This window comes from Ciconia boyciana, chromosome 7 (genome assembly GCF_034638445.1).
Source record: "Ciconia boyciana chromosome 7, ASM3463844v1, whole genome shotgun sequence".
NCBI classification, from domain to species: Eukaryota; Metazoa; Chordata; class Aves; order Ciconiiformes; family Ciconiidae; genus Ciconia; species Ciconia boyciana.
This window is the reverse complement of record NC_132940.1, coordinates 50,389,929-50,407,652: the sequence shown is the minus strand read 5'-3', so window position 1 is coordinate 50,407,652 and position 17,724 is coordinate 50,389,929. Positions and strand designations below refer to the sequence as shown.

Genomic DNA, 17,724 nt, shown 5'->3' with positions numbered 1-17,724 from the left:
GATCACCCTCCCTGCGGCCTGGGTGGCTTCCTGCGACTGAACAGGGATTTAACATTCATTTCCAGTCTTGAGCTTCCTCATCTGTCGCGTGGGATCAACATTTATTCCCTGATCTCGTTGCCAGCGCTTTTGCTTAACTGCAGACAGCCCTGCTGTGCTCTTCTGTCTTGTCTTTCATATTCTGTTTGGGTTTTACTGTATATTCAGTTACTAGAAGAAACATTGTCATCGTTATTTCCTTGTACAGCCCAAACGCCTGTTGACTTCAGTAGGTGTTTGACGAGTGTGAGCAATTTTGTAACGTCTCTAACCCTTTCAATGCTCCAAAACATAGACCAGTACAGGAGAAATCGCTATGCAAGAAGAAGGCTGCGTGTGTGCATGTGTATAAAAAACTGAAGTGTAATATAAAAAGTATAATATATGTTAACATAGCAAGAACTCCAAACTGAAGGAAGTAGAGCTCTTAACACCAGTTCTTAAAGTTTTGTCAAGAAATTCCAGAAGTACTTACTAACTTATTTATTTGGAGCTATACCAACAGGCAGCCTAAAACAAGTAATGTTTACTTATTGCTGAAGCACTTTTTACTTTCGTGAGTAGTCTCAAAAATTTTTCCCATCTGTGGAGGCCCAGCCTGATTTAAGAAAGACTTCTCTAATGTGATATGAGCAGTATCTCATGAACTGTGGTTCAAGCTGTGGTACAAACTGCTGCTGGAAAGCCTTTTGAGTAATCAATTGTCCACATAAGATTAAAGAAAACAAAAAAAATCTGCAACTTACAGCTTTCAGTGAAATCTAAATAGATACTCTGTAAAACTGTCTTTGTGTGTTAAACAAATTTGTCTACAGCTGCTGTATAATATCAAAACCAAAAGTTACTATAGTTCACAGTAGGCAATGCTCAGTGATATAATATCAGTTAATTTATATCGGTGTCCTCCCAAGAGAGAATGTTCTTCAGTCTCGCTTGTTTAGGAATATAATCTTTCTCTGATCTTTGCAGTGAGGAAATAAAGGAGTAGATCGTGGAGGCACAGAAATTAGAGCAAGAAAAGAGCCATTAGACCATATAGCTCATTAGTCCATCCCTAAAAGGCTACTCTGCAGTGCATTCTTGGGTACTTTGTCCAGGATACATAAAAACCTGGGAGCATGGAAATAATGAAGGAGCAATTCTAGCGTGCAGAAATGTCAGTCCTTTTCTCTCTGCTTTGATCCAGCTATAGGATGAAGCAAAGCAGTAATTGCTGCCATTATAGAGAACAAATCTATTTGCATTTCTACAGTGCTTCAGCTCTAGCTGTGAATGTCTAATCAGTCCTATTGCTGGAAAAATATTTTCCAGCCTCTTGTCAAATCTATGTCTGATTGCAGTGCATTACTACATAGCCACTTAACTCCACCCGTGTCCTGGCCCACATCAGTAGAGGGCTGTGGTGAGAATTTTTGAAGCCAATGCTGGCGTGTATGAAACATAATATAGCGGTGTCAGTGGTTCAGTAAGTATGCCTTTCACCTCTAATAGAATACTGCCCAGCATAACATGCAAGGGTAACTGTGCTGCTAGAAGAACTGTAAAACTCTGAATAATGCATGTAGAAAGATCCCATTGCACACTTTTACAGAGTAGGGACATTTGCCCCAATGTCCGTACTAGCTTTAGCCATAATAATTACATTGCATTTTTCTCACCCAGGCTTCCCCTGAAGTTCTGATTGTAGGCTGTATTTCTTGGTCCCTGTTCTACCTGCTTTATTGGAGCGATAAGCACTATTGAGTGACTGCTACATTCTGATGCAAACATAACTGCATAATGTGACACATACTTATAAATTTACCCTGAATCTAAGTTGCACGTGCTTTTCTACCAATCAGTAATGTCGTTCTGCCTTCACAAATCTGGAAATTTAAGGTCAGTTTAAGCTTAGTATGCAGTTCTCAGGTCTGATATAGCCCCTCTGTTTCCATCACCCAGCACAGAAGTGTTGTAACCTGGCCATGTTAAAGATCCCTATAGGAAAAGGAGGTGGCTGTAACAGCACGCAACTGGCACACTGTCAAACTGCTCATGTGAGCAATGGATGTGCTAGAGGTGCAGACGGATCATTCCTTACTCCTAAATTCCAGCTCTGCTCGCTCCTTGATAGCCCTTGGTTTAGCTGAAAGAGCCCTAATATACCACGGAAAGGGAAAATGTCATTCACTCAGTTGTCATAGACTTGGTGAAAAAAAACAAAAAATGTAACTTCCAATGAAATAATCAGCTTGTTCTTACAGGGGAAGTTGAGTTTACTTTCCTCCTTTTTATTATCAGTTAATTTGTGTTAGTAAACACTGTGTCTTATAAAGCATTGTATCACATGGATTTGGTTTACTGATAGGCAAATGTTTATATGATTCATCTGACGGAATTGTTCATGCCTAGAAAAGAAAAGGGGACTCTTTCTCCATGCTCTTTAAATACTGAAAGATCAATAAAATATACAAAACATGTTCAGGGCTGTGTCAGGGACTGACAGTCATGCCCAGTGAATAGCGATGTAAGTCCAAAGTTATTCATGCAGTTACTCCGCATTTACATCCTATTGACAGGAATCAGTGACTAGGAGCAATATTCAATCTGAGCAAGTGAAGAAAAGGAGACACAACAGTTTTTTAGTGTTATTTTCAGCTAACCAAATCCCATATGCTTGCCTAATTCATGTTTTTATTTAATTTGATAGGTAATTCACATGAGTTAGGCAAAAATGATTTGTCCCCTGGTTTGATGTTTTTACATACACATTTAATAATTATATCCCCTGTAAGCCACTGTCACTATATTAGAGCTTTTCCAAAGTCAAAATCTTTTATACAAATATCTCAATCTTTTCTCATCAAAAACATTTATTCTTCATATATTTACAAAGTAAATTTTCCATGTGAAAGCAGCCAATACGTCACAACTGCATTTCCATTTAATCAATTTAATTATCATTCATTTGCCTCACCCAGGAAACATTTAAGGCAATTTTCCACTTAATCATTTCAACTAAAAGCTACAGTAGTAGCTTTAGATTTTAAAGATTGTCAAACCTCATCCTGTAGAATGGGCAATTTTATTTGTTAAACAAGACACACAACCATTATGAAGACCCTGTAATGGGAATAGCGTGTCCTGTAACTGGGCATGTGCAAGCTTTGGGGTTTAGAAAAGTGCCCTTCATGAGATGCATCGAGTCAATCTGTCCTAAAGATGTTACTTCCACAAACCGTTCAGAAATGCTGTGGTAAAACTCTCTTTTATACATCTGACTTGTGCCTGTGTAAGTCTTCTTAATCAGATCCTAGCGCTAGTAAAATAAAATAAAATTCTTTAGAAGGTTGTTCTGCCTTCAGGGGAAAGAAAATGAAAAACTGGAGAGGGAGTGAAGCAGATCTTGACACAACTGTAGATTTATGCTAGAGGTTCAATCATATATCGTACAGGATCCTATAGGTTTATATCCTACAAACCAGAAGGAATAAGCAATAACTTCCACCTGCTGCCTTCTACTAGCAATAACTAACCAAACTTCCTGGCAATTCCTAAGCTTAAACGGGACCTGTCCTTGGATGTTGTCAGTGAGGAGCATGGGCTTAGGATAGAGCCACAGAATGTACTGCTGTGTGGTTGGGGTTCGTGCAGTATGAACTCCGTTAAAAGAAGGAAAAAAATAATTTCTACCTCGGGCTTTTTACAGGGTTAAAGCCTGTGAGGCAGAAGTTTATGGATCACTTTGGTATCGTCCAGATCTGACAAAAAGCAGCATGCACTCTGAATATCTAGTATATTCTTGGTGGCATGGACAGGAGGTTTTCATTTGCATTGTCATTCATTACCTTGAACTTGTCAGTTGCTTTTAAACATACTTAAAAGCAGAGAATTAGGGAATGACTTCTCTAATCCTGTCCCTCACACTCTCCACAAAGAGCAGTTGCCTAATGTGCAATGTGTTTGGTTATTATTAGTCTTTGCCCCAAGGTATTTTCTGTGAAAAGGTTGGAGCAAGTTAGTTTAAAGTCCTCTTGAGGCTGAAGGTAGATATTTTTAGCAACCAATCTGGCAGAAGTTTTTGGGACCTTCTTTCAGGCCAGTCACTGACATAAACCGCTCCCTGAGGCTGCCTGAGGAGGAAGGACTAGAGTGGACAGTGAGCGTAGAAACACAAGTCGTCTTATTTCCATCTAGTTGCCCAGTATTCACTCTTCCCCCATTCCCAGTGCTCCTCAGGTATGGTAACTAACTGAGCTATCTTTGCCACAGACGTTTTGTGGCATCAGAGAGAAAAAGTCAAATCTTCAGCACAACATTGTCATTATCATAATTAGCCATAATTAAAGAACTGTTTTAACAGATGCATATTTGATGCATTTTGATATAAAAATAACAAAACTACAATGAAGAAAGAGCTATGTTCTATGGAGCAGAACCAACAACATTCTGTGAAAGATCTGATTAAAATATTTGTGTACCTACTGAACAATATAATGTGTATGATACAGTAATATAATCAGATTGGGGAAGATACAATTCTCATAATACTGCAGACTCATAACTGCAGACTCAGTTACAGGACACTGAGACTTGTCAATTTTTTAATTACAACTTCAGAAGCCACAAACCTATTAAATAAGAGTGTTTTAAAATAAAAATACAGTAGCACAATAGTGGGCTTCTTTGGGACTCTGCTGCTATCTTAAATGTATTAAAAGAATATTTCTATCCAGCACACCAATTAAGGATAGAAGTATAAGCAGGAGATAACCTGTTTGCCACAAGTTAAGTAACAGTGTTTTGAAGCTCGTGTCCTGCTGACTCATTCCGAATCATATCAAGACAAATACTTTCACTCTGAGAATTTATTTACTGGCCTAGAAGGTTCCTATTTCTGGAAGTTTATCACACTAGTTTCACATCACATTAGACCTATCTGTATGCCTGTCATTCAGTTAATTTTTAAATTTTTTTTCCAAGAAAAAAAATGGCATTTTCACTTGACCAGTGAACATCATTGCACATTAATACTCTTATATCCCTAGAAACAGGAGCTAGCCTGGTCACAAGAAATCTTGTCATTCTCCTTCATCCCTGTTTGCTATAGCAAGGATACTGTTTAAAAAATGAAACCAAACTTAAAATACTTGTTAAAGGTTGGATGGGTTTCTTCTCCCGTCTACACACTTACAGAGATTCTCAGACTTTCAGAGGTCTAATTTTTGAATTTCAATTACTAAGGAAGAAAATCTGGCACAAGACTGAATCGTATCCCAAGAGGTAACCACACCCTAACTTAGAAATGTGAAATTTAGGGTTGGTGTTCTTAAGTGTCCCTAATTTCTATGGGAGATTGAACCAAGCCCAGGTAGATATCTGAAAGCTCTCAAGCCTTAGCAAGGTCCCTGTCTGTCCTAAAAACATTCAGCTGTTTAACCAAAAAATATATTTTACATTTCAAAACTGCACTATAAATTAAATGTACATCTAGGGTACCCGAGAATCTCCACTTGCGGTATGGGTATGAATTCATCATTTTTTGTTCTTGAGCACTTGTATCACTATTTGACTGAGATAATCCAATAAAAATGCTAACATGGTTTCAAACAAGTTTCTCTATAGTTCATTTCATGCCCTGTTTTACAGCAGATTATTCTCTAGTCTGATTTACATTATTCTGAAATCACAAACTGATCATAATTATCTTTTAATGGTAATACAAGCTCATTTAAAGGGAACATTAGGTGCTCTAGTGAAAACCTCCTGTAACAGGTCCTTGCAAACATAAGATCATGGGGGTTTTGTATTTTGATGGGAAATATTAAATGAAAATATTTTCATATTTTATATGTAAAATTCAATATTTACACTGTATTTTAAAATGTGGGGCAAAAATATTGCTGTTTCAGAATCTTTGGGGGTTTTTCATTCTGAAATTTAGAGAATAACTGAATTATTCATTAATTAGTTCAGAGTGAATAATAGCCAGAAGCATGAGTCTGTCTTCTACATAGACTGATAGCAGAGTAGTATCTAGTGATGTTTCTACACTTGGAGAGGGAGTTCAAAATACTATTGGTTCTCACTTTCTTGACTCAAAATACTTTTCTTCTGAATTTCTGTTGAATCAGACTTTTATTTTTCCTTTTAGTCATTCAGGTCCAGAAGGTTTGAAGACTTTCCCTAGACAGGTCTTTTATACTAACATTCTCAACTGTCCTGAAACCTATTTCTGAAAGTAGGATTCTACTGTTACGTGGAGTTCTGAAGAAAACTCATATAAAATTTTTTTTGACACAGGGAATGTTCTTGAGGTTGAAAAGAAAAGACAAAATGATCCTCATATATCCATCTGTCAATATAATAATGAGGTGATACTCAATGATATTAAAGATTAGCACATTTGAAGCTGATCAAAGGTGAAGAAAACAGATACAAACTTTTGTTCTTGGTCCATAGCTAATCTGTGATACTTAACACTATCAGATGTTGTTAAAGCCATGGATTTAGCAGAGTCTTTAATAAAGTCAGACATTTATATTGATAATGAGATGGGATTAGGGGTCTTCACATTTCAGAATACAAAGCACCCACTCATCTGAGAACTAGAAAGAAACTTCTTTTATAGAAGGCAATTTTATAATTGGCTGATACATGTTTTCTTGAGTTTACAAAAACTCTTGAATGTTTTGACCAGGCTAAATTCTTCGGGATATTAACATCTTGTAGGTAAAGAAAGAACTTTGCATGTTATGATTGCTATAATGATTATAATCTTTGAAATAACTCATTGGTGAACTGAATTCATCACTGACTGAATGAATTAGCCAATTAATTAGTGAATCTGATTTACCTGACACCCTGACTGACTTTATGTTTTAGTTCAGTATGTGACAGCAGTTGTGTAATTGGAGAACTCAGAATTATTGACATCTAATGACAATGTTTTTAACTCCTGTAGGTAATACCCTGTCACTATCTTATTTTCCCACTGTAAACTAGGTATTTTCAGTTCTTCTCTTTTCATATGGAAGAATCTTAGTGTCACTAATATTTTTCTTAGGATTCCGCCACCTTCTGTACAACAGTGATTTAGGCATTTCTAAAATAATCTACCATTATTGTATCTGGAAAATCTTATACTTATGTCTGATTTTTTTAGATTTTATTTTTACTGTCATGAGGATATCTGTCTCAAAATATGCATGTACGATTGTCAGTTATTCAGCGTCTATTGGAGGTTCTCTCAATTAATAATACTGAGTAAAGTAAATCTCAATGTAATGTTTAAATCTTTGTAGTGCAATAAAATATTCAGTGGCACTATGATTTGGACACAGTACAGTTGACGGTGTTTCATGGCTCATTTGCCCAAGCAATTATGAGATTTTAGTCATCACTCGAAGATCAAGTGCAGCTTTTTCATTGCAAAGACATTCAGGTTTTTATGTATATAATGTCTCTGATTTAAATGGAGCTCAGGAACACAGGGATCCTAAAGCTTTGTTACACTCATTAGAGGAATATTAAAAACGCATTAAATAATATTGTGCAGTTGTGAGCTGTGGTGAATTGGTTAGTATGTCTTTGATGCAAAATTTAAAACTATAGTACAGTAAGGGCTATTTGAAAGTCAGTCTGAAAAAGGTTTGGTTTTTTTAAAAAAAACAACCTGAAATACCATTTATTGACAGTTTCCAGCTATGTTTGGTGACCTCAACTAACTTTTCAGCTCATGTAGGTCCACACCTTACTCCCTTTTTTTCACTCCTCACTTACTTTTGCTACATTGTTAGCATTACTTAGCAAAATCTACAATTGCACCTTGAAATTTTGAATCTGGGCAAAATGTTTTTTTCCATTTTAAAGGAAAGCATCTCTATATCTCAAGAGATATTTTCCATGGTGAAATGTACTACAGAAGACTAACCAAAATAAAATTCATAGTGACGTGTAGCAATTCTTTACTTTCTTGAGCACGACTCCATAGGAGGTTGTTTTTAAGTAAGCAAAGGCTCAGACATTCAGGCTTTCTGACCACTCAGGCATTCTGCGTAGTCTCATTCAAGCCAGTCCTAAAGCATCAAACACAAATATGGTTGGTCTTTCCTAAAGTCAAAGGACTTGGCTTACTCGGGCATGATAGCCTTGGAATTGGGTATAGATACAGCAAAGGGTGCAGATACAGCAAACACAGTAACCTCTGAGCTTGCTTTCAGTGATACAGTGATGTCAGACTAGCACAGGCCTCTGCTACCATCTTGCATATACACACCTTGCCGAAGCTCACGGCTGGATATGTTTGCATGTGTTTCCATTGATCTCTCCCAGTTTCAGTGTAAGGACAGTCTCTCGCTTTGGTCCTGTACCAATAAAGGTGGGTTGTAGAACCTAAGATAAATGTTTTCAAGCATGTTTCAGATCTCTTCACTTTTTCTTTTACCAGTGGCCCCCAAATTGACTGATATAGAAACCTGGGCTGGCTTTTTTTCATCCACATTCAGTATCTGTTTGCTTGATTGTTTGAATAGCTCTGAACAGCCATCACTTTCCCAAAAGTCCAATACCACAGGAATATCTAACAAGCTAAGCTACCTATAGTACCGTGGTTACTGAAACACAGTCTTTCTTACTCATACCGACATACATAATATCTCTGAGGTGTAAAGTGTGTTTCTCTCCATTAAGCCTTCCCATCAAAACTTCTGATTTAAGAAGCAAACAGAAGATAATCTGTGACTACTAAAAAAACCTTGGTGGTAGACCTTTTCCATTGCTCATTGGGAAATGCTAAGCAAAAGCACTTCTTACATCACCTAATGTTCTGCCAGGAGCACAGCTGTGCTCACTTGAACTGTTTGTCAGATCTATAGATGCTAAAGCTATGCATATAGTTCTAATAGTTCTATAGTTCTATAGTTCTAACAGTTCTATAGTTCTCAGCTGTTGAACAGTCATTGTGTGTCAGGTAACTAGGTATGCAGTGGATTTGTAAAGCCAGTTTCTTTTCTGTTCTTCCAGTTATTTGTATAGCCAAAGGGGTTTTCTTTTTGTGCAATTTATACAGAATAGCTTGAGGTAGATTTATTATTGGTTTATTGTTACCTGAGACACTGCGCTGAGGTTTTCTCTTGCTTTGATTAGTTAGCAGATGATTTATTGAAGAAACCCACGATAATACCCTTTCTAGTGACAAAACTGATTTAAAAGATGACAAAAAGAAGAATATACTAGTTCACAGAGCACTTTGAAATAATGAATCACTGTAGCCAAAACATTTGATGTGAAGCATTCCACTGTATAGAAAAAATTATAGGAATATATTGGTATGGTAGAAAAAGAAAGACCAGAATAAAGGAATAAGTATCTCATTTTCACCTCTACTATTTCTGTTTTTCAGTATACATTTTAAATTCTGACTAGTGACTTTTTATTACTGTTGTGATATCAATCAGTCAATGACTATGTTACTTCATACACAAGCAAGAATAAAATCGTCTACTTTTCCTATTGCTGATTTATTAATATTACTATTCCTTGTGAAAAGAAAGAAATGCAACTCAGGTTTTTTCATTTTTTGCTTGCATGATTACAATCTGTAGCTATGTTCAACTAGCTTCCGGCTACAAGATAATCATGTCTAGATAGAGTAAGATTCTTTAGGGAGTTAAAATATGAGATGAAAAATTCTCTGCAGATTAGAAAACATATTTGGCAAGAAAGATTTAAATTACAAGTCTCATTCATGCTACATAGCAGAACTGCACAAACACTTTAAATCTGGAATTATGCTTTTTAAACCTTCAACACAATAAAAACTCTTCAGAGTGAGATTCAGCAGTGATGTTGCAATGAATAACAAAACTGAAGAAAATATGACTGCCGATAAAATCAGATGGGGCTGTCCATATTGAGGATATGGTGTGTGTATTGTACATCTTCACTTAGTTTCTGTTACATTCTAATTATGTCCCCTACAGCTTTAAATTAAGAGTAGATTGTTATAGAACTGATAGGTTTTCCCTTTAGCTTGCATGTGAGGATGCAGTTACTTATCAAAGCAGCAGCATCCTATAAACCAACCTGCCAATTTGTATTTATTGCCATAATTTTTTCAGTTTGCTCTAATGCAAAGGGATAGGTGCTGTGATGCCAGTTTATGCAAGCTGAGGATTTGGCCAGGATTTTTTAGGAAGCAAAGCTCAGCACAAGTTTTCTCACCTGACTGCACCATCCAGGCATATTTTTACCACGAGAGATTTGTAGGATTTATTTCAACTTGTATTTGTCTTATCTCTGTGTACATGTACCTAAGCTACATTATGAAAAGTAGCTTGTCTGTCATTGTCATCTTGTCCCCCTTGGTTCACTGTTAATGCACGTATAGCCCCTCTCAACAGTTCTTTTGGACACCATGTTGTCTTGCATTCCCAGAAATGCTGGTAACTTGGGTTGTTTTTTTAACAGCTGCATTTAGGTATAGTACAGCCTTCTGTTATATGTTTAGATGTCGGGTATGCTGCTTACTGACGTGTTTCTTATATGGCCTTTCTCATCCACCTATATGGCTAAAACTCTTGGTGGGCTTTCATCTTTCCTGTCTTGATGACTCCAGTATCTTTCTCCTTCATGGATGTGATCTGATGCCATTTGTGGCTATTCACAATGCTTCTGTTAAAATCGTTCTCCCAGCCCCTTGGCAGCTTCTTTCTTTGCATCTTTCCTCCAGCCTCCCCATTCTATTCTGCATCAGACATACCCTTCTTGCCTCTACTTTAAAACTACAAATTATCTCTCTTCTACTAGCAGTATGCTGGACAGAAGTTTTACTGTTTAGAACTTTCTGACAAGAGCTTCCCAAAAACCCTCAAAGCAATTTCACTATCTCTTTTTAGATCCCTTCTTAAAACCAGCTGTTGCTAAAGGAAACTCTTGCAAAAAATGGGCTTCTGTTGAGCTGCATCTAAAGCTCTTCCTGAGCATTTAGATAGTTTCTTGTGTAGTAATTACTCTGTAAGTCCTTAGGAGAGGGCTCTTTTTTTTCCTCTACAGTTAAACAGCAGCTAGTTCAAGAGTATCCCAATCCCAGAGTAGCCTTCCTAGAGAGCAGCTTTATAAATAACTTCACCGGAAACTTCCATCAGTACCCAGACAGCCAATGTACTCTCCAAACTCCTTTCCTCAACGCATGGCAATAAAAGGTTAGTAGCAGCAGAACTGTGGTAGTAAAAAACCTGGACCTTTTACATATGGAGATTCGTCCCCCTTTTTACAGACAGGCAAGCTTTAATTCAGTCCAGCTTCGAAAATGTAAGCACAACCCAGTACTCAGAATCATTAAAGCCTTGCAGAATTTTTGTTCTGGTTCTTCAGCGCCTGTCATTTACTTTGATTTTTTTGTCAGTCTAAAGTTTATTTTGTGTTGTTGTACTGAGATTTTATGTGGTCTACTTGCCCATTCGTCGGGAAATTATGGTAGTTAAAGCTCAGTTTCCCAGAAGATGATTCTTACTTCAGTAAGTCAAATATTTATATGGCATCACCTCTACTGTGTAATGACAGCATTGTATGTAGCATTTTTTAGAGATGAGGCACTTTGTAAGTGCCAGACTTGCACAATCTGGAAAATTCTGAATTCTCTTGTGTTTCATTACATTACTGTTTTTTTCTTTTCCTGTTGAAGTGGCAAAATACTTGCTCTAGCTTCATGGGTTCCTCCCCGCACTTTCAAATAATTATGTTTGGGTGTAGAAAATGGCAGCTCTCCTGCAGCAAAGCTAATCTGAGTTTTATTCTTCTTTTGTATTACTTTATTAATATTCCAAATCATAGAATCATTTCAGTTGGAAAAGACCCTTAAGATCATCGAGTCCAACCGTAAACCTAACACTACCAAGTCCACCACTACACCATGTCCCTAAGCACCACATCTACATGTCTTTTAAATACTTCCAGGGACGGTGACTCAACCACTTCCCTGGGCAGCCTGTTCCAGTGACAACCCTTTCAGTGAAGAAATTTTTCCTAATATTCAACCTAAACCTCCCCTGGCGCAACTTGAGGCCGTTTCCTCTTGTCTTATCAGTTGTTACTTAGGAGAAGAGACCGACCCCCACCTCTCGACAACCTCCTTTCAGGTAGTTGCAGAGAGCAATAAGGTCTCCCCTCAGCCTCCTTGTCTCCAGGCTAAACAACCCCAGTTCCCTCAGCTGCTGCTCATCAGACTTCTGCTCTAGACCCTTCACCAGCTTCATTGCTCTTCTTTGGACACACTGCAGCGCCTCAATGTCTTTCTTGTAGTGAGACGCCCAAAACTGAACATAGTATTTGAGGTGCAGCCTCACCAGTGCTGAGTACAAAGGGATGACCACTTCCCTAGCCCATGACCAAATCAGTTATTCACAAATATTTTTTGCAGTATGAACCATCACTAGGTCCAACTGAGAAGTCTTCAGTGACTGTTTATTACTGATCAATTTACTTGCCACTTCCTTCTAGAGTATAACGTTTCTAATCATTTAGTTTCTGATCGCACAAATAAATTGCTGAATTTGCATATTTATTCATGACAATAAGAAGTTTATAAGGAGGTATGGCAACCCCAAATCACCTCCCTGCTCTGTATTGATTTTATGTAGCTCCTTGAACAGTCATTTATTCCTAGGTGCAAAAAAGACATGGTTTGAGACACTTTGTCACCTAGCAGAATTCACAGCTTCAAGTTACCTATACAAAGCTGGATGGACAGAGCAGAAAAAAAAAAAAGTTAGAGTTCAAAGTGTAGGCTTAAGCTCAGACTTCTGTCACCCAGGATGAGGACCCAGATCACCTGATACCAGGTCACACTTTCACATTCATGCACTTTCTAGCTGTTCAGTTTAATGAATAATGGCTAATGATAAGCAAGGTAGAGTAGCTTCTAGGCACTGGGAACCTAGAGTCTCTCTTTGGCATGTTCTTAGTATCTAGGAAAAATGAAGGTGAACAAGATGAAGCAGGGTTTTGAATCTGAGGCTCACATGTCTTGCTCTATTAGAGTTGAGTGAAAAGGGACTGCAAAGTGGAACCTCTTCTTTTTCATTCAGCTTTAGGTTTTGTGAGGGCCAGGTCTCAGCATCTCTCTGACAGACCTCACTGGCAAGACAGGTAATTTACTAGTTTGTGAATCTCAAAGGATCTTTAGACAACCAGTACATGCATTATATAGTGCTGGACTTTTGGGAGTAAAGAGGCTTTATGGATGAAAATTAAGGGTAGTAGGGCTCTGAGACAGCAGCTCTGAGGATTCAGATCTTCCACATAAGTAGAAGTCTCCTATCTAAGTCCTTTCATAGATCTGTGCCTCATTCTTTTTGTTACACAGAATACTACTTGCTACTTCATTTTGGGAAAACAAAAGACCACTATCTCAAGTGGCTAATACAGTATTCTAAATGATGCACACTTCACAGTACAAATGCAAAATCCAGACATATACAGAAAATAGCAGTTACTTTATAATGTTTATTATCAGAGAAGTATCACATAGAACACAGAGATAAAGGTCCCATAGTTTAAGGGGCAACCACTTTCCCAAAGAACTTACAATATAGATTAAAAACAAGATTAAAAAAAGTATATTAAATAAAATTACTTTGCAAGTGCATCTTAAAGTTAAGATTTTCAAAGCCACATTGGAAATTAGGGTTACATTGATTTGCAGCTCAGCTTCTATTTCCTTTATGCAGCCTTGAAGATCTCAGTTCTGATACTCTAAAAGAATAAAAAATAAAATTTAGTATTCTAGATTAGTAAAAAAGTAAAAAGTAAAGTAAAAAAGATTATTTCACAGATAGGAATCAGAAAGATGGACATACCATCCTACTAAACAGATTCAGAGCTTCTAACATTGTTGATTTGTGTCAATAGCCTACTCTGTGTCAACAGTGAGTACTGGGTTGGGAATGCGTTCTAGTGGGATGGGAACATTCTGGAGGAAATTCAGTCACTGACACTTGACTTATTTACAACTGTTTAACAGATATTTTAATAATTTTTTAAACATATATATTAAATGGATTGTTGAAGATGAATAAAGCAATAAGATTTACTGAAACTGGGTGGGTGTAAACTTGCTAAAAATAACCTAGATGTATCAAATGAAATGATAGCAGCCCTAAAAATCAATAAGACTATTTTTTTTCAATTGTAGTTTATAATAGCAATAGGGTGCTTCCTTGGGAATGGTGTTTCCTTGGGATTAATGTCCTGCTGTCATTGGGGTATGCTTTCCTCGTTGGATTTCCATTAAGAACAGTTATGTTGTGTAGTACTGGATGATGTTTAATATCACTATCATTGGGAGCTCAGGTATCCAGCTGAGATCCAACTTTTCAACATGTAGTGGAGAAGTCACACTAGATCATCAACTAGTACTCTAAAAAGAGTTGTAACTAACATTTCTCATAGATAAATTGCTTTATTGTTTAAATTTGACTATATATTAGACTGTGTCACCTGAATAATCTCTGTCACTGAAAACAATGATAAAGCCAGAATGACATTTTTTAATAATAAAAATTTACAAACTGGAATACATAGGGTTAGAGTCTGATCTCAGTTTTACCAGTCTAAAATGCAGAGTAAGTCCTGTGATTTAGAATTGGAATTTCTCTTAGTTCTAATCTGTAAGAATGAGAACAGGATCTGATGTCATGTGCACAATAACAAAAGCAATTGTATTAAAAATGTAAATTTAAAAAACACTAAGCACATGACATAGCTTGTGATATATCTAGAGAAATACAATAAGGTAAATTCCCATTTTTTTAGTGGATGTGTGAGTATATCCTGTATTACGATGAATTTATTAGATTATTTTCCTGAGAGCAAACTCTCAGCTGGTATAAACTGCCATAGTTCTGTTAATTTTACAAACATCAGAAAACTTACTCCAGTTCAGAACTGCCCTTTGATTTCTAGTTTTCAAAACAGCCTCTTGTTCAATGGCCTCTTGTGTAGCTTGGAGACCATGACACGAAACCAAATTTTGGGATGACTAGAAAATCATAATTGAAAATGAAATAAATTATTTCTGTTTTAAAGTTATTTAAAGTTATTTTAAAGTTATTGTAAAGTTATTTAAAGTGAAGTGGGGGGGTGCATTTTGTATGGGTGTGTCTAGTAAGAAATCACTGGTAAATGATGATTAATGATCACTTTAATGTATTACCTTCATTAAAAATATACAGCTTTTAAAGAAAAGATAAACCAGCGTGTTTTAAAAGTTAATTTACAATAGGAAATTATTTCTGTGCATGTTTTCATATGTGTTAGATGGAGGAGGTAAAAGTACAGATTCTTGTGGTTTATTTAAACTGGCAGTTTCTCACATAATCCAAATGTATGTCTGCACTTAGTTGGGTTTATGTTTGAAAAATTGCACCTTTGCCATTTTAGCATTACCAAAATGTATTAAGTAGTTCATGAATTAAAAAAAAAACAAACAAACAAACAAAAAAAACCCCCCATGATATTCTGAGTTTGCTCTTCTCTTTTCTCTGCTGGATGAGGGTTAACATCTCAGTGATTAAATCAGCACTGTTGCTTAGTCCGATCTTCAGTTTTATTTCCCTTTTCAGTGCAGCCAAGAATTGAATGGTATGTGAACTAAGACCGAGTTCTGTAAGTCTTCTACTATACTAAACTTTATGGCAAATTTAGACCTCCTATGTCAATGAAAGACTCCTGAATCCAATTTTGTCCAGTTCATCTTCAACTTTGTACAGGCAGTAAGCAGAGACATACTGAAAATATTTGGTAATGTATAAGAAACAATGCTAAAGACCAGGATTATGTCTACACTGGGTATTTAAAAAATTATCATGACTAAATTTGCCAGATAGTCAAAACTTAATTTTTTTTATTATTTTAAAATATTTTTAACTGAGTCAGAAGAGTACCTCTGGTCAAAACGGCAAGCAGGTTTGGGCAGTTATTTCTAAAAGGCACGCATGTGTTCACTTCCATTACTGTTGACTTTTGAGACAATTGCAAATCAGGATAGCAGCACCACAGTCAGTTTTTGAAGAACTAATTCCTTAAAGCAAACATATTTGTGCTGGGGAGGAAAAGAGTACCTGCACTGCAGGGTCTTGAATCGTTGTTCTTTGGGAATGGAGAGGAAGTGAGCTCATCAATCAAGGAGACCCACAGCTGGATGAATTGTTTTAGAACAGTTGGTGGCTGTTTGCTAGGCAGCTTATGTGAATACATACACAAATAGTTGGGATCATTGGGGAATTCTGTGATGACCTATTTGCTTCCCTCTTAACATAATAAGTTAACTATACTTCAGAAAATCTACAGCTTGGTAAAGTATCTGAAAACAATTTGTAATTAACTCTCAGGCTGTTTGTTTAGTAGCACTTTATCTGCCACTCAGATCTTCTGTGCTTACGTGACTTCAGAAACATCTTAGGAGTATAGCTGAGGGCAAAATGTGGCTAAGCGTGTGAATGCATGTAGCTCTGTTTAAATGATTTTTTTTAATTCTGTACTTAGAAGAGCACAGTTGTCAATTTACGTGTTGTGCTTATGGAAAAGGTATTGAATGCAATGGGGTTTTTTATTAACTGTATTGGAAATGTAGAAAAATTTAAAAATCTACAGGTTCTAACAACAAGTGCATTTCTTTTTTCAAGATATTTCAAGATTCTTGTTAGAATACACATCTCAGATAGCATTACCTAGTTATATAAAGCAATGATAACATTTCCTGTGAAACTAGTGAGGATTTAGCAGTGCATTTTGAAGTGTGACTTTGTTGCCTCACTGTCATTGTGAGTTTTTAAATATCTGTCTCATTTGGAGACCTTATCTGGAACTTTGGATACAGCTAACATTTAAAAGCTGATAGAATAAAACAATTCATTTAGAAATATTAGAGCAAGCCATAGAGTTGACAGTAGAACTGCCTTTGTTTAAATGTTCTACGACATTAGACAAATTAGTCTTAATGTCTGCTTAAGCTTTTTTCCTTTTGAAAAATAAACAGCTAAAAGCATTGTCCTCTGGTACTGGCAGATGAAAATTATTCAGAAAAGTCTTTGCTTTGGAATTGTTTGTGACGTTTCAATACAGTACTTGAACAGTTGAATAGGAAATAGAATTTTTATATGACAGCAGTTTATGTTCAGTATTCACGTGATATGTTTATTTAAAAGAAGCTGAAGAGAATAAGAACCCGCTTAATACTGTAAATTAAGCATAAGTGTTATATACTCCATCTGAATGCCTGTCTTATCTTCCCCCTGACAGGTTGATAACATACGGTTTTGTGAAGGCCATGGTACACATTGGCCACTTAAAGGGATGGGAATTCCACTTCACTGACTGTTTATTTTTTGGATCACTGATGTCTGCCACAGATCCAGGTAACCGTTTAAAATAAAATACTTTTTCAAAAGTCAGAAGAGTAAATAAGAACATAACAACAGCATGTGCCATAGAAATGTTCAAAGTCTCTGTCCTTGAATTTTTATTCCCATAGCTGTTACATGTCTGATATTGTAGTAATCATAAGTCAAATTGGCTCCAGAGATCCCTTGTGTTTGTTTTAGTAACTGGTTTACCTATGTTTAGCTCACAAACTTTATAAATGAAGTTCTGGGGATACTGGAAAAATGTTCTCCAATCTTCAGGACACCTATCTGTTCATTGCTG

General features: G+C 36.5%; 1 protein-coding gene across 4 annotated transcripts in view; it reads left to right on the top strand.

Moving 5' to 3' along the window:
* Positions 1-17,724, top strand: part of SLC9A9 (solute carrier family 9 member A9) — a 254,648-nt gene that overhangs the window by 67,870 nt on the left and 169,054 nt on the right. For all 4 annotated transcript variants that reach the window (XR_012043292.1, XM_072866766.1, XM_072866763.1 and 1 more), the window contains one exon: positions 17,320-17,435. Coding sequence is in view for 3 of the 4 variants with exons in the window: in XM_072866766.1 (XP_072722867.1) it covers positions 17,320-17,435 (116 nt within the window). In the remaining variant the exon portion in view is untranslated. The remainder of the gene's footprint in view (positions 1-17,319; positions 17,436-17,724) is intronic.